The sequence below is a fragment of the Schistocerca cancellata genome, chromosome 10 (assembly GCF_023864275.1).
Source record: "Schistocerca cancellata isolate TAMUIC-IGC-003103 chromosome 10, iqSchCanc2.1, whole genome shotgun sequence".
NCBI lineage: Eukaryota > Metazoa > Arthropoda > Insecta > Orthoptera > Acrididae > Schistocerca > Schistocerca cancellata.
This window is the reverse complement of record NC_064635.1, coordinates 199033047-199051462: the sequence shown is the minus strand read 5'-3', so window position 1 is coordinate 199051462 and position 18416 is coordinate 199033047. Positions and strand designations below refer to the sequence as shown.

At 46.2% G+C, this 18416-nt stretch overlaps 1 protein-coding gene across 1 annotated transcript in view; it reads right to left on the bottom strand.

The window, feature by feature from the left end:
• LOC126106741 (sensory neuron membrane protein 1-like) overlaps positions 1–18416 on the bottom strand; it is a 296120-nt gene that overhangs the window by 164027 nt on the left and 113677 nt on the right. The window contains exon 4 of the mRNA XM_049913116.1: positions 12486–12636. Coding sequence (XP_049769073.1) covers positions 12486–12636 — 151 coding nt within the window. The remainder of the gene's footprint in view (positions 1–12485; positions 12637–18416) is intronic.

The following is an 18416-nucleotide window of genomic DNA, read 5'->3' as shown; positions in this document are numbered from 1 at the left end:
GAGAAATCGGTTGGAAACTTTTCTCACATCAGCACGTTGTAGGTGTCGCCAACCTTGAGTGAATGCTCTGAAAAGCTAATGATTTGCATCTCACAGCATCTTCTTCCTGTCGGGTAAATTTCGTGTCTGTAGCACGTCATCTTCGTGGTGTAGCAATTTTAATCGCTAGTAGTGTATGTTTTATTTGGCTTCTTTTGGGTTAACATATGGACTAAACAGGCCACGATCCGTACAAAGATTTGAATCTGTTTAAATGGGTTAATGCTTACCCCATTTCTGAGATGCAGAACCACCTGTAAATCCAGTTCTTTTTAAAAAAATTAAAAGTTTCAGTATTTATTATATATTCTATTATTACAGCTTCTACTGCTTTTAAAAATAATTGTTTGATACAGTTGCCATTTGGTGAGGATATTCTCTTTGTATGATAGCCGGTATAACAGGTGTAGGATTCGTTATGAATAGGAAGGTAGGGCAGAGAGTGTGTTACTGTGAACAGTTCAGTGACCGGGTTGTTCTAATCAGGATCGACAGCAGACCAACACCGACAACGATAGTTCAGGTATACATGCCGACGTCGCAAGCTGAAGATGAACAGATAGAGAAAGTGTATGAGGATATTGAAAGGGTAATGCAGTATGTAAAGGGGGACGAAAATCTAATAGTCATGGGCGACTGGAATGCAGTTGTAGGGGCAGGAGTAGGAGAAAAGGTTACAGGAGAATATGGGCTTGGGACAAGGAATGAAAGAGGAGAAAGACTAATTAAGTTCTGCAACAAGTTTCAGCTACTAATAGCAAATACCCTGTTCAAGAATCACAAGAGGAGGAGGTATACTTCGAAAAGGCCGGGAGATACGGGAAGATTTCAATTAGATTACATCATGGTCAGACAGAGATTCCGAAATCAGATACTGGATTGTAAGGCGTACCCAGGAGCAGATATAGACTCAGATCACAATATAGTAGTGATGAAGAGTAGGCTGAAGTTCAAGACATTAGTCAGGAAGAATCAATACGCAAAGAAGTGGGATACGGAAGTGCCAAGAAATGACGAGATACGTTTGAAGTTCTCTAACGCTATAGATACAGCAATAAGGAGTAGCGTAGTAGGCAGAACAGTTGAAGAGGAATGGACATCTCTAAAAAGGGCCATCACAGAAGTTGGGAAGGAAAACATAGCTACAAAGAAGGTACCTGCGAAGAAACCATGGGTAACAGAAGAAATACTTCAGTTGATTGATGAAAGGAGGAAGTACAAACATGTTCCGGGAAAATCAGCAATACAGAAATACAAGTCGCTGAGGAATGAAATAAATAGGAAGTGCAGGGAAGCTAAGACGAAATGGCTGCAGGAAAAATGTGAAGACATCGAAAAAGATATGATTATCGGAAGGACAGATTCAGCATACAGGAAAGTCAAAACAACCTTTGGTGACATTAAAAGCAACGGTGGTAACATTAAGAGTGCAACGGGAATTCCACTGTTAAATGTAGACGAGAGAGCAGATAGGTGGAAAGAATACATGAAAGCCTCTATGAGGGTGAAGATTTGTCTGATGTGATAGAGGAAGAAACAGGAGTCGATTTAGAAGAGATAGGGGATCCAGTATTAGAACCGGAATTTAAAAGAGCTTTGGAGGACGTACGGTCAAATTAGGCAGAAGGGATAGGTAACATTCCATCAGAATGTCTAAAATCATTGGGGGAAGTGGCAACAAAACGACTATTCACGTTGGTGTGTAGAATATATGAGCCTGGCGATATACCATCTGACTTTCGGAAAAGCATCATCCACACAATTCCGAAGTCGGCAAGAGCTGACAAGTGCGAGAATTATCGCACAATCAGCTTAACAGCTCATGCATCGAAGCTGCTTACAAGAATAATATACAGAAGAACGGAAAAGAAAATTGAGAATGCGCTAGGTGACGATCAGTTTGGCCTTAGGAAAAGTAAAGGGACGAGAGAGGCAATTCTGACGTTACGGCTAATAATGTAAGCAAGGCTAAAGAAAAATCAAGACACTTTAATAGGATTTGTCGACGTGGAAAAAGCGTTCGGCAATATAAAATGGTGCAAGCTGTTCGAGATTCTGAAAAAAGTAGGGGTAAGCTATAGGGAGAGACGGGTCATATACAATATGTACAGCAACCAAGAGGGAATAATAAGAGTGGACGATCAAGACCGAAGTGCTAGTATTAAGAAGGGTGTAAGACAAGGCTGTAGCCTTTCGCCCCTACTCTTCAATCTGTACATCGAGGAAGCAATGATGGAAATAAAAGAAAGGTTCAGGAGTGGAATTAAAATACAAGGTGAAAGGATATCAATGATACGATTCGCTGATCACATTGCTATCCTGAGTGAGAGTGAAGAAGAATTAAATGATCTGTTGAACGGAATGAACAGTCTAATGAGTACACAGTACGGTTTGAGAGTAAATCGGAGAAAGACGAAGGTAATGAGAAGTAGTAGAAATGAGAACAGCGAGAAACTTAACATCAGGATTGATGGTCACGAAGTCAATGAAGTTAAGGAATTCTACTACCTAGGCAGTAAAATAACCAATGACGGACGGAGCAAGGAGGACATCAAAAGCAGACACGCTATGGCAAAAAAGGCATTTCTGGCCAAGAGAAGTCTACTAATATCAAATACCGGCCTTAATTTGAGGAAGAAATTTCTGAGGATGTACGTCTGGAGTACAGCATTGTATGGTGGTGAAACATGGACTGTGGGAAAACCGGAACTGAAGAGAATCGAAGCATTTGAGATGTGGTGCTATGGACGAATGTTGAAAATTAGGTGGACCGATAAGGTAAGGAATGAGGAGGTTCTACGCAGAATCGGAGAGGAAAGGAATATGTGGAAAACACTGATAAGGAGAAGGGACAGGATGATAGGACATCTGCTAAGACATGAGGGAATGACTTCCATGGTACTAGAGGGAGCTGTAGAGGGCAAAAACTGTAGAGGAAGACAGAGATTGGAATACGTCAAGCAAATAATTGAGGACGTAGGTTGCAAGTGCTACTCTGAGATAAAGAGGTTAGCACAGGAAAGGAATTCGTGGAAAAATGAAAGCTGTATTCAAAATGAATTTTGATTTCTCATGCGTGATAAAGGTGAAGAGCATATATTACTTCATCGTGATGGTTCTGCTTAATCAATGTGTAATTTAAGTGCAATCCGCCGGTGAATTTGCTCAGCCCACCATGTTATCCCCATTAACTAACTGCCTTGCATTCTCTTTTGGTATCAACTTGATTTAATGTTAAGATAAAAGCAGCGAAGGAATGAAATTTCGCAAGTAACCAAAATCTGTCCGATCGGGATAGTATTTCAAACTCAGTCCTACAGGGTCCTGGTCTAGTGTCTTACCACCTCTCCAGCTCACTCGGTAACTAGGGAGTAGCTCAGTTAAATTCGTATTCTCAGTAAATGTAAAAAAAATGCCTGTAGTGGCCATAGCTCAACATTCTGTTTTAGATAACGAGTTACTGTACTTATTCGTGGAATGTATGAAGGGCGATCAACAAGTTTCCGTTTGAGGTCGTTGTTGGAGCGTATATGGAAAATAGTGCGACTCCGATCAGATAGTCTAAGCACCGAGAGGTAGGCAAGGGACCAGAGTGCTATTCGTCTCTTTCTGATGTGCATGTGGTTTATATGGAAACTTCAACAGCGCTATTTCCAAATGCTGCCAAACAGTACCAATGTGGTGTTTTTCAGTTATTGGTTGTCACGGAAGAAAGACATCCGTTGGAGAATGAGCGTTGTGCATGGGGCAGCACGTGTACCGGAAAGCGCCGTTGTGCAATGGTCCGGAAATCTGCGCTAAGCGGTGCTGCTTGTTCATGATAAGGGGAGTCCTCGTATCGCAAATCTCGTAAAACAATAGTTCCGGCAATTAAAGTGGGAGACACCTGAGCACGCGCCCAATAGTCCTGATAGCTCCCCATGCTATTTTCACGCCTTCGGTATCTAAAAAAATGTTCTGAAGGGTCGGCGATTCCTGTCGGACGAGGATGTGCAACAGAAAGTACGGACTTCTTCACGCAAACGGGTGTCGTCCACCTGTCGTGTCGATGGAATGATTAACTCACTGCTAAGAGCGATTTTACCTGATTGGCATAACGATTCTGAACTCTACGGCCTTCGAACGAAATCGTTTTGATAGCCGCTTATAGAAGAATAAAACGGAAACTATGAGGGACAATCAAATGGAAACGAGATATACAGAAGAAAAGTAAGTAAGCTGTTGATTATTTCGAAAGTAACCACAGTAACTGTTGAGATATTAATCCCATTCTGAGACAGGACGGTCAGTGTCTACGTGGAAAAATGTTTGCAGTTATCTACGAAACAATGATTGTAGCCAGACGTGGAGTTCTTCGTCCCAAGAAAATTGACGGCCATGTATGTCCTTCCTCATAGGTCGAAAAAATATGAAACACATATAGGAAGAGATCGGGATTGTATGGAGGATGTATAAAGACTTCCCAGCGAAACTTCTGAAGCGTAGCCGAAACATGTGCTCCGGTCCAAATATTGTCAGGGTTGGTTTGGCTATGCTGTCTACGTTCTCTAGGCAACAAGTGAATACTACACACCCGTTTGCCTTCACTATACAATTTCATTTGTAGCTAGGCTTTGTTAGGACGATGTCAGTCAGTATATATTTCACGATATATTTCGTTGAACTGCTTCCCTTCATTGCTTACAGCATCTTTATACGAGGGCCGTGGTAAAATTTGCTGTTTTGAAGAGCGCGCCGCAACGCGTAGTGTGAAGCAGTCGCCCTCCGTTTCTGGCGGTGGCGCCGCTGTGGCAGTCGCAGCTTTGGTGTCTCCCTCTGGTGGGAGAGGGGAAAGGTTGCCTGTTCACGTGCATTTAAGGGGCCTATTAGGTCCTCAGACCCGGATGATGAGCTTCGCCCTGACGTCTACCCTTCCTACCAACTCTAACCCCCTCTTCCTGCCTCCTCCTCTGGGCTCCCTCTCCTCCCCCTCCCTCCTTCTGAGCGGATTTCCCCTCCTACTCCCCCTCCATCTCTTGTGCCTTCTTTCAGTTTCTCTCCGCTCCCTCCTGCCCTGTCTTCCCTTTTCCTCTCCCGCCCCATGTGTCTCCTGCCTCTTCGTGAACCCACGGTTGCCCCTCCTCTCTTCATCCCGCCGCTTCCCCAGCTGCCCCATGCTCTCCCCTCCTTTTCCATCCTCTCTGACCTTTCCCTCGGCAGGTCCCACCTGGTAGTTTTATTCTTCGTCGTGCGTGCTCCAAGTGGGTTTTAAGTGTGTTGTTTCGGAGTGTTTTTAATACTGTGGCCAACTTTTAATCTGTGCATGAGCATCCAGTGTCTTCTCTGTGTTTTAAGAATCGCCAACTGTGTTTTTTAACTTTCTGGTGACTTGTTTAACTGTCCCCCATGAACGTCTGCATGTCCATGTCTTTTTACCTCCATTTTCTCCCCTTACTCTGTTTTATGTTCCCCTTTTTTATCTCCTTATGTATGTATTATTTTATTCTTGTTTTAGTTGTCGTGTCACTCGGCTGAAGAGCGGCGGATTGTGCTGCTGACAGCCCTCCCCTGCCCATATGGGGCAGGGGAATGAAATCACAATAAAGAAAAAAAAAACTCCGCAGTCAGTGAGTCTGTCAGGCTGAGCCTAGTCAGTTGGTCAGCCAAGTTAGCCTGAGAAGGTGACAGTCTGTCAGTCTCGGCGAGTCTGGTCAGTTGGTCAGCCAAGTTAGTCTGGGCCTGTCTCTCGTCCGCATTGGTGAGGCGGTCAGTGTCTATCTGTCGTCCGGAGTGCTAGTATGTGTTAGGCCGCCAGTCTGCTCGAGTTTGCTCAGGCAGTGGTCGTTGGCGGTTGGATCGATCGGTTGGTCAGTCGCGCACTGGGACACAAGATGATTGGGTTCGGTTGTTTGGGGGAAGAGACCAAACTGCGAGGTCATCGGTCTCATCGGATTAGGGAAGGACGGGGAAGGAAGTCGCCCGTGCCCTTCCAAAGGAACCATCTCGGCATTTGCCTGGAGCGATTTAGGGAAATCACGGAAAACCTAAATCAGGATGTCCGGACGCGGCACTGAACCGTCGTCCTCCCGAGGACAAAAGATGACTTGTCCGCCTGGAGCCTCGGCGCATGTGAGGTCGCCACGTGAGTCCAGTGGGCCGCGCCGTATAGCGAGGGGTAGTGGCTGCGCGGCCGACACGAGAGCAACAGGAGTCAACCCACGACGTCGGTCTGGCCGGGGCGAGCTGCGACGCCGTGAGACGGGAGATCGGCGCGCCTTCCTGCGTCCGTTGAAGCGGCTGGCAGCGGACGGTTCGGGAGAGCGTTTTTGGGGATGCTGCGCCAGGTCTTCGCCAGAAATCGCAGTTTATTAAAGGTTAAGTGATTCGTGATATGTTGTTTCATTTACTTGTTAAATTGCACTTGTTTTCTTAGTCAGTCTCTCGTCCCCAGCTTGCTCGTCTGTCTCTCGTCCGCATTTGTTAGGCAGTTAGTGTCTGTCTGTCTGTCGGTCTGCCGTACATTAATAGCTACCTCTGTCATGTTTGTCGGATTCGGTGTTAACGAATTTATAGAAGTGTTAAGGCCGAGTGTCTGAAATACGTATTTATCTTGCCTATCATCTTGCGAGGCGGTATATGTGTAATGTAGAGCATGTTGTACAATTTATTTAAGTCTGAATTTCATGGGTTTTATTTAAATAGTCATTTTTATAAAGTTGCCACCCTTCCACTGTAAGAGTCCTTTTAAAAACAAATTGCACTTTTGGTGGCAAATAATTTGAGTGTTGTACCATTGTTGCAGATTTGCACCAGTGTAGTCTTTCAGAGGTCGTGGTGAGCGGTCGTGACTACGGCCGTGTTGAAAGGGAGCGGAAGTTTCTCAGCCCGAAGGCTCCTACTGTAACCAAAAAAAAAATTTTTTTAATTCTGCCTCTGAATAATTGTAACTTGATATTTAGAGGGTGCTTTTCTGCTTATAATTTTAAAACTGTTTTTAAAAGGCTTTTAGGAATAAAATACGCCTTTTTTAAAGGAAATTTTATTTCCCATCTGTTACTTCCTGGCAACTACTTTCACGCTCACCTAGTGTGATTAAATGTGTTAATGTTCTTGATGAATCGCTAGTAAATAAAGCAAATTGTTTAAGAAATGATTTTGAAAGTCTAAATCTACGGTTCAATAAGTTTATGGTGTCTTTTACCTATAATAAAGTCTTGTCTCTTTTATTTGTGACATAGCCCATCTGTAAATACAATAGATTTATATTTTCCATTTTTATGCTTGCAGTTTGGTTTCCCCTAGAGTGTTGGCGTTCGGCATATAAACATATCAAACAAAGTTTTGCATCACCCCCGTTCCCAGAACTCCTGAAGACATACGTTGACTGTGGATATTCACAGATGCAGTTCCTTTGACTGTTCAAAGATGTCATTAAACGCGCCCAAAGATGTAAACAACCATGCATGAGGAGGTCCGACAGCCGATCAGTTCGTCATTCCACCAGGAAGGAAGTATACGGATCGTGTTGTCCGTAGTTCAACCATGTCTAGGCGATCAATACCGTGGTTCGATCGCGTCCGCATTGTTATTGTGCCAGGAAGGGCTCTCAACAAGGGAAGCATCCAGGCATCTCGGACTGAACCAAGGCGATGTTGTTCGGACATGAGGAGGTACAGAGAGACAAACTGTCGATGCCATTACTTGCTCAGGCCGCTCAAGGGCTACTGCTACAGCAGATGATAGCTACCTAGGATTTATGGGTCGGAGGAACCCTGACAACAACGCCACCATGTTCAGTAACGCTCTCCGTGCAGCCACAGGACATCGTGTTACAACTGAAACTGTGCGCAGCAGGCTTCATGATGCGAAACTTCACCAGACGTCCATGGGAAGGTCCATCTTTGCAACCAGCACACCATGCAGCGCGGTACGGATGGGCCCAATAACATGCCGAATGGATCGCTCAGGATTGGCACCACGTTCTCTTCACCAATGAATGTCGCCTAAGCCTTCAACCAGACAATCGTCGGACATTTGTTTGGAGGCAACCCGGTCAGGCTGAACGCCTTAGACACACTGTCCAGCGAGTGCAGCAATGTGGAGGTACCCTGCTGTTTTGGTCTGGCATTATGTGGGGCCGACGTACGTCGCTGGTGGTCATGGAAGGCGCCGTAACGGCTGTGCGATACGTGAATGCCATCCTCCGACCGATAGTCCAGCCATATCGGCAGCGTATTGGCGAGGCATTCGTCTTCATGGACGACAATTCATGCCCCCATCTTGTGCATGATTTCCTACAGAATAGCGACATCGCTCGACTAGAAAATGGTTCAAATGGCTCTGAGCACTATGGGACTTAAGATCTGAGGTCATCAGTCCCCTAGAACTTAGGACTACTTAAACCTAACTAACCTAAGGACATCACACACATCCATGCCAGAGGCAGGACTCGAACCAGCGACCGTAGCGGTCGCGCTGTTCCAGATTGAAGCGCTCGACTAGAGTGGCCAGAATGTTTTCCAGAAATGAACTCTATGGAACATGCCTGAGATAGATTGGAAACGACTGTTTATGGACGACGTGACCCACCAACTACTCTGAGGGATCTACGCCGAATTTCTGTTGAGGAGTGGGACAATCTGGACCAATAGTGCCTTGATGAACTTGCGCATAATATGCCACGACCAACACAGGCGTGCATCAGTGCAAGAGGACGTGTCACGGGATATTAGAGGTACCGCTGTGTAAGCAATCTGGACCACCACCTCTTAAGGTCTCGCTGTATGGTGGTACAACATGCACTGTGTGGTTTTCATGAGCAATAAAAAGTTTGCAAATGATGTTTATGTTGATCTCTATTTCAAGTTTCTGTGCGGGTTCCGGAACTCTCGGAACGGAGGTGATGCAAAACTTTTTTTGATGTGTGTATTACGGTGTTTTATTCGAGCACTTCGATGTTGCGCTTGCAGTATTTCTACGCGTATGTTGTGATGTTTGTAAGAAACTCGCCTGTTAGAAGAAATTATGATTTTATTTTAGAAATTGTTTAATTCTATGTCACTGCTAACAAATTACAGTTTTTACTCGTGCCATATGTAACGCTATTTGTAAAAACTGATGTAACATAGAAAATCATTTTTACCATTATATTCCACAAACTTTATTATGTCGACATGTCATGTTTTCGGTTTTTGATGTCAACGTCATCTGGTTCTTTTTGGGTTTACTGCCTTCCCAACGGTAGTCTGTCGTGCGAAGTCTCATGATTAACGGCTTTCGAACTGCACTTAGTGTGTACGTCTCACATTATATTTTTCTTTTATTGCTAGTGTGGGCATTTTTGACCTCTTTGTAAATACTTAGTTTTCAGCGTGAGTTTCGTTCTTGCTGCTGCTTGATTTTTCTTTGTCATATATTCTAGCATGTTCTAATTACGACTTTTGTATTGTCATTTAAAGCCACAGTTTCCTGAAGATGATGTGTCTGCGACCAAGACGTCTTGTAACATGCCTATGCTGCACAGGTTTCGCTGGGATGACCTTAGACATACTACATACAGTCCACATATCTCCCCATACGATTTACGTATTTTCAGAACCATGAAGAAGAAAATTCGTGGTCGTACGTTTCCTTCAAACGATGAGGTGCAAGGTTGGATACAATCATGATTCCATAAGCAACGGCGATTCCCGTCTTGTTTCACAGTGCGATATATGTATTAACAGTTACAACAATGACCTTCCTATATGATAAACAGTTTACTTAATTTTGTTCTATTTGTCTCGTTTTCGTCTGACTGCCCCTTATACGATTGACAAGAAAAAACTCGTGCGTGTTATGACATCTCCTGGAAAGCACTATAAAAATTAAACTGAATCCATATAAGATGTGTAAATCGTGTATATGTGCAGTGTAAAGAAAGTACAGAACTCAGTGTATTTCTGTCGATAAAAACCGTAGCTAATATGGCAGATAGCTCTAAAACCTACAACTCGATGAAGTGACATTTTTTATGTTAAAAATGTTAATAAAATATGTATTTTAGTATCGAAAAGTAATTATACACCGTAAAGACATTCTTTGTAACCATGGACATCTTATCTTTCTGTCTTTTCTTTTGCTTGTGCCGTGTTTCCCGCGGATATGCAGGGTCGGCATGGTTAATCGGATGTGGCAATGTTAGTTGAAGAGGTGGCCAAATGCCCTTCCTGCCGCCACCCCGAACCCCCCCCCTCCCCCTCCCCAGGAAGGAATTAATGTGCCCCAGCTGTCTGCAACTAGTGGAATCCATGGAATAGTGCGAAAGTGTTCAGATGCCTGCGAGCCGAGCGTGTAACTGAAGCGGGACGAGGGGACCAGCCCGGTATTCACCTAGGGGATGTGGAAAACCGCCTAAAAACCACATCCAGGCTGGACGGCACACCGGCCCTCGTCGTTAACCCGTCGGGCGGATTCGATCCGGGGCCGGCGCGCCTACCCGAGCCCAGGAAGTAGCGCGTTAGCCGCTCGGCTAACCTGGCGGCTCCATGGACATCTTATCTCATTACGGTTAAAAAAGTTTTGATTCAAAGATGCAATACTACTTTTGTCTCTGCTGTTGAAGAATTAAGTAGCATCGCTCTTCTGAGGCATTAAGTATTTTATGTACGTATTTTCTGTTGCAATATATGGTAAAAAGTGAATTTTTCCTCTTGTTACTCAAAACCTCTCCCTCCTTGTGGAAATACTTTAGCGAAATATAATTATTTAGGGTGAGTTGTGTAGAAGATTGCCCATCTGGCTTCCTTTTGTCATAAGGCACACAAGCGACCATTACGTGGTATTTAGTTAAAATATTAAATACTGGGCTTCACCCTCAATTTAGCATAATAAATACATCAAATAGTCATAATCATTTTCAAGCATCAATATTTGCAAAGTTCATTTTATCAGGATTTTTACGGAATTGCATTAATGGATTCAACTGCAATAGCCAACAAGGCTTAAGTTTGCTTCACGATATCTTTGAGTCTACAATTAAACATATTTGTATCAAGGAAATGCTTAACCTAAAATGAAGCAAGTGTGACACGAATGAAATTATCTATCGTGCAAACAAATCCTTACGCTACGTAGGAGGTTATATCGCCTCTCTCTTCGCAACAATTAATTTAACGGGCAATAACAATAATAGTTTCATACTACTTCCGATTATCCTTGAGCCAACCGCGAGTTTGGATAACGTAATTAAACCATTAGAAGCAAAACTGTACCGTTTTTTACTAACTTTTGTGCCTGCGTAGCAACCCCGATTATAGTCGGCGTATATGTAAGCCACGTTTACGAGCGTGCAGAACATGCGCGACGTCAACAGTGTGTAAACGGTCTCGTAAACAGACATACGGCCTGGAGAGCGGTGTGCTGACCACGTGACCCTCCACATCCGCATCCAGTGACACTTCTGGGCTGAGGATGACACGGCGGCCGGTCGCTACCATTGATCCTTCATGGTCTTTTCGGACAGGAGTTACATATTACATGTTTTTTGCCTCGCTTATCATGGCATTTCTTGAAACCCAGAATCTACTCTGTAGGAATCAACATGGATTCCGGAAACAGCGATCGTGTCAGACCCAACTCGCTTTATTTGTTCATGAGACCCAGAAAACATTAGGTACAGGCGCCCAGGTAGATGCCATTTTCCTTGACTTCTGGAAGGCGTTCGATACCGTTCCGCACTATCGCCTGATAAACAAAGTAAGAGCCTACGGAATATCAGACCAGCTGTGTGGTTGGATTGAAGAGTTTTTAGCAAACAGAACACAGCATGTTGTTCTGAATGGAGAGACGTCTACAGACGTTTAAGTAACCTCTGGCGTACCACAGAGGAGTGTTATGGGACCACTGCTTTTCACAATATATAAAAATGACCTAGCAGTGAAATGCAGGAAGATCTGCAGCGGATAGGCACTTTGTGCAGGGAGTGGCAACTGACCCTTAACGTAGACAAATGTAATGTATTGCGAATTTCTAAAGATGATGTTTAAAATATAACAGCTCATTCGTTTTTTCATAAATTAAATAAATTCTAGAGTTTCATACACCTGTAAGTATGGTTTGTATGCTGTGCAAAATTCATCGAAGAATCTCTCTAACTTATGAAGAAAAGTGTACCTATAGCAACAAATGCAGCCATTAGCAAGTGAAACAATGATGAAATTTCACATGTAAAGAAATTTATTTTGTTATGTTTTCGTTCTTCCACTGCAATGAGTGTGAATCCTGAATCCTTCCTGGTGATGCTGACAAAGTTTTATGCATTTATTTGTAAAAGTGTAGTCAGTGGAAAATAAAATGTCCTGTGATGCCTCTCCTGCTCCAAGTTGGCCCGTTTGACGTCCTACCCCCCTTAAAATCAAACACTGTAGTGCCAAAGCAGAGAGAGTGACGACATAGTGTCCAGAGCACTTCGTGTTGAGAAGACTCACGAGAAGCAGTGGGTGCGGCATCGTGACCAACTCGTCCCCGGTGAGTCCCGGAGCGCTCTTGCCCTGGTTGAACAGCCACGTGATCTTGTTGTTGTACGAGACGGTGTCGTCCTCCTTGTGGTCGCGCAGCTTCACCTTCTGCTTGTACTCCCTGCAAACAGAAACGAAGACAGTTTGGCGTGAGGAGATACGGCCGAGTTCGAAAGTTGCAACGTGCTACACGTCTGAGAAGCTTGTTGGTGTACCGATGCTATAATCAGAACTCCTGGCGTTGACGCACTTACAACACCAACAATAAGACTGCAAATTCTCTGTCTATACCACTTGGCCATTGGTACAGCGCATGCACTCTGGAAACTGGTCTCTTGCCTTCCCACTCTCTCCTCTCACGACGCTCATCTTGTGGAACGACCAAAGTAGTTTCAGCGAGCGCGCGCCTGTGTGTGTGTGTGTGTGTGTGTGTGTGTGTGTGTGTGTGTGTGTGTGTGTGTTCGCGAAAGGCAAAGGTCCCGAGTTCGAGTCTCGGTCGGGCACACAGTTTTAATCTGCCAGGAAGTTTCATATCAGCGCACACTCCGCTGCAGAGTGAAAATCTCATTCTGGAAACATCCCCTAGGCTGTGGCTAAGCCATGTCTCCGCTATATCCTTTTTTTCAGGAGTGCTAGTTCTGCAAGGTTCGCAGGAGAGCTTCTGTAAAGTTTGGAAGGTAGGAGACGAGGTACTGGCAGAAGTAAGGCTGCGAGTACCGGGCGTTAGTCGTGCTTCGGTAGCTCAGATGGTAGAGGACTTGCCCGCGAAAGGGAAAGATACCGATTTCGAGTCTCGGTCGGACACACAGTTTTAATCTGCCAGGAAGTTTCATATCAGCGCACACTCCGCTGCAGAGTGAAAATCTCATTCTGTTACTGATTTGTTTGACTGATGGGGCTGCTAAGTGCTATACCACCTATTGCACTCCCCTGACTTATGCCCTCGTGAATTCAACTCGATTTCTAAACTGAAGGAAACACTTCATGGCATTCGCTTCAGAACTGCTACAAATTCGTCGGCTAATAAACCGCTCCGCTCGAACACAACTGGCAACGGCTAAAAGTATCCTATGACTTCCACATCGCTGGCAACGGGCTATGCACAATGTTGGTGACTCCTCTGAAGGTCAGTAAAACTTTGAAACACGTATCTATTTTGTACGAGCTGTAAATAAATAGTTTCCACTATTAATGTGGAAACTTGGTAATACCACATGAGATCGTTTATCAGTATGACGTTGCACTCGCCTCTGACCTGTTTGAGAGCACTCATTCGGTAGCGAAGGGTTTCATAAGGCTGTTGTATTCCCTCTTGAATTAAACTGGCCCACAGCTGTTACAATCGGCACTCGATATCGTGGACAACGGCACTGCGACCACGCCGGTTCAAATTCGAATGGCTCTGAGCACTATGGGACTTAACATCTGAGGTCATCAGTCCCTTAGAACTTAGAACTACTTAAACCTAACTAACCTAAGGACATCACACACATCCATGCCCGAGGCACGATTCGAACCTGCGACCTTAACAGTCCCGCGGTTCCAGACTGTAGCGCCTAGAACCGCTCGGTCACTCCGGCTGACACCATGCTGGTCCCACAAGTGTGCTGATGATGACTCAGATATGGGGACCTTGTTGGCCACAGGAGTTCCTCAACATTCATAGTGGTGAGTGGTGTATGTGGACGAGCATTGTCCTGTAGGACATTGGTTCTTCGATACTGTCGGATGAGAAGCAACAGACGAGGACGCAGGATGCCATCAATAACTACCAGCCTTGACCTGAAGTCATACCCGGTGACTCCCTAGACCATGACACCCTGCATGTCCTCCACAACTGTGGAGAAATGGAACCTCTCTCCAGGTCGCTGCCACACTAGCTGGCGATAGTCATCCGGAGTGGTACAGAACGGCGACCCATGGCAGAAGACAAGGTGACGCTATTTGTCAGCAATCCATGTTTCTCAGTATGGTCCCATTCCCAGTGCAGTCGTTTGTGTTGCAGTCTTAACGGCACCTTACACATGGGATGGTAATTCTTAAATCCGACTGCTGCTAATCTCCACCCACGGTGCGGGAGGACACACAATGAGGCAGGGAGTCTGTTACTTCTTTTCGGGTAACAGGGGTTGGCTTGGTTCAAATGGCTCTGAGCACTATGGGACTCAACTGCTGTGGTCATAAGTCCCCTAGAACTTAGAACTACTTAAACCTAACTAACCTAAGGACAGCACACAACACCCAGGCATCACGTGGCAGAGAAAATCCCTGACCCCGCCGGGAATCGAACCCGGGAACCCCGGCGTGGGAAGCGAACAGGGGTTGTATTATGCTTGATGTACAATAAGGCCTACTCCATTGTGGTGCTCAGATGTCCTTGACCGGAATCTTGACAACGAGTATTCGTAAACTAAACTCCGACCGAACAGGCCTTGGAAGGACCAACGGTACCGACTGACCGCCGTGTCATCCTCATACCCAGGCGTCACTCGATGCGGCTATGGAGGGGCATATAGTCAGCACACCGCTCTCCCGGGCGTTGTCAATATTCGTGAGCGGAGCCACCACTTCGCTGTCAAGTAGCTCCTCAATTGGCCTCAAAAGGGCTGCGTGCACCCCACTTGTCAACTTGGCAGACCGGACGGTCACCCAACCAAGTGCCAGTCCAGCCCGACAGCGTTTATCTTCGGTGATCCGACGGGAACCGGTGTTACCACTGCCGCAAGGCCGTTGGCAACGATTTTTCCTGCCGTCACGTTATAGTGCAGTTCAGCATCGGGTCGCTGTAGCATCTGAATGCTCAACAAATCTTGTTATTGCACCGATTACGGTCTATCCGATGACATATGCGGTTGGATAGAAAGTTTTCAAACAGATAGAAAGCAGTATGTCGTCCTGAATGGCGCGACATCAACAGAAACAAGCGTAACTTCAGGTGTGCCCCAGGGCAGCGTAATAGATCCGCTGCTTTTTACGATTTACATAAACGATCTGGTTGATGGTATTGACAATGGCATTAAACTATTTGCCGATGATGCTGTAGTCTACAGGAAAGTAGTATCACACGAACGTTGTGAACAAATCAATGAGGATTTGTAGAAAATAAATGTGTGGTGTAATGACCGGCAGTTATCTCTCAACATTAGTAAGTGTAACCTACTGCGTATAACAAGGCGAAAATCCCCATTAATGTACGAGTACAAAATAAATTCTCAGTCTTTGGAAGCGGTAATAACCGCCAAATATCTAGGTGTGACTATTCGAAATGATCCGAAATGGAACGATCAGATTACACAAGTAACGAGTGAGGTGAACTCTAGATTGCGGTTTATTGGTAGAATCTTGAAGCGATGCAGTCCTTCACCAAAGGAAATAGCTTACAATACGTTAGTTCGTCCAGTCTTAGAGTACTGTTCGTCTGTATGGGACCCTTACCAGATGAGTCTGATTCAAGGGATTGAGAAGGTCCAAAGAAGGGCGGCAAGATTCTGGACTGGTACATATAGCCATCGCGACAGCGTTACAAATCTCAGAGAAAGTTTGAAGTGGGACACACTTGCATGTAGACGACGCTCTAAACGGAAGGGGCTGCTCACTAAATTCCGAAATCCGATCTTCGCCGAGGATGTAAAGCATTTATTATTACTACGAACTTTGAAATCAGGCAATAATCACCATTCAAAGATGAGTGAAATTAGAGCTCGTACTGAGGCCTTCAGACAGTCGTCTTTCTCTCGCGCGGTCTGCGATTGAAACAGAGGGGGGGGGGGAGGGAATATGGCGCGAATTGTACCCTCCGCCACACACCTCTTGGTGGCTAGCTGAGTATATACACTCCTGGAAATGGAAAAAAGAACACATGGACACCGGTGTGTCAGACCCACCATACTTGCTCCGGACACTGCGAGAGGGCTGTACAAGCAATGATCACACGCACGGCACAGCGGACACACCAGGAACCGCGGTGTTGGCCGTCGAACGGCGCTAGCTGCGCAGCATTTGTGCACCGCCGCCGTCAGTGTCAGCCACTTTGCCGTGGCATACGGAGCTCCATCGCAGTCTTTAACACTGGTAGCATGCCGCGACAGCGTGGACGTGAACCGTATGTGCAGTTGACGGACTTTGAGCGAGGGCGTATAGTGGGCATGCGGGAGGCCGGGTGGACGTCCCGCCGAATCGCTCAACACGTGGGGCGTGAGGTCTCCACAGTACATCGATGTTGTCGCCAGTGGTCGGCGGAAGGTGCACGTGCCCGTCGACCTGGGACCGGACCGCAGCGACGCACGGATGCATGCCAAGACCGTAGGATCCTACGCAGTGCCGTAGGGGACAGCACCGCCACTTCCCAGCAAATTAGGGACACTGTTGCTCCTGGGGTATCGGCGAGGACCATTCGCAACCGTCTCCATGAAGCTGGGCTACGGTCCCGCACACCGTTAGGCCGTCTTCCGCTCACGCCCCAACATCGTGCAGCCCGCCTCCAGTGGTGTCGCGACAGGCGTGAATGGAGGGACGAATGGAGACGTGTCGTCTTCAGCGATGAGAGTCGCTTCTGCCTTGGTGCCAATGATGGTCGTATGCGTGTTTGGCGCCGTGCAGGTGAGCGCCACAATCAGGACTGCATGCGACCGAGGCACACAGGGCCAACACCCGGCATCATGGTGTGGAGAGCGATCTCCTACACTGGCCGTACACCACTGGTGATCGTCGAGGGGACACTGAATAGTGCACGGTACGCCCAAACCGTCATCGAACCCATCGTTCTACCATTCCTAGACCGGCAAGGGAGCTTGCTGTTCCAACAGGACAATGCACGTCCGCATGTATCCCGTGCCACCCAACGTGCTCTAGAAGGTGTAAGTCAACTACCCTGGCCAGCAAGATCTCCGGATCTGTCCCCCATTGAGCATGTTTGGGACTGGATGAAGCGTCGTCTCACGCGGTGTGCACGTCCAGCACGAACGCTGGTCCAACTGAGGCGCCAGGTGGAAATGGCATGGCAAGCCGTTCCACAGGACTACATCCAGCATCTCTACGATCGTCTCCATGGGAGAATAGCAGCCTGCATTGCTGCGAGAGGGGGATATACACGGTACTAGTGCCGACATTGTGCATGCTCTGTTGCCTGTGTCTATGTGCCTGTGGTTCTGTCAGTGTGATCATGTGATGTATCTGACCCCAGGAATGTGTCAATAACGTTTCCCCTTCCTGGGACAATGAATTCACGGTGTTCTTATTTCAATTTCCAGGAGTGTATGTAGATTCGACCAGTCAGCCAATGGAGACCCACAATGATGCTCCATTTCAAATGCTGTAACGCGGTGATAACGTTATCTCACATGGGTACGCGATGTCTCTGCTTCCTTCACAGCGATTAATCAACCTCTGACTGTGTTCGCACCTGTTATGTACCCTGGCACAGTTGGTAACAACACTAAACACGAACAACGATCTTGTACTGTGGTGACCGTTCTATTTGTCTCAGCAAACTACAACTATAATCATTTATACACGCGCCAATTGTTAATACTGGTATGATGTTACAGTGACAACCAACGATGGTCTTTCACGTTGTTTGTCTCCTGGAATCGTGCAGCAGTTGTAAAATTAAATGTCGTGTGGCTAGAGCCTCCCGTCGGGTAGACCTGTCGCCTGGTGCAAATCTTTTGAGTTGACGCGTATTCGAAGACTTGCGTGTCGATGGGGATGAGATGATGTGGGGACAACACAACACCTGGTCCCTGAGCGGAGAAAATCTTCGACCAAGCCGTGAATCGAACCCGGGCCCCTTAGCATGGCATTCCACCGCTCTGACCACTCAGTTATCGAGGCGGACGTAACAGTTGTCATCATCGTCATTTGAGTAAGACGAACTGCTGTTCTATCGTGATTTCATAGTTA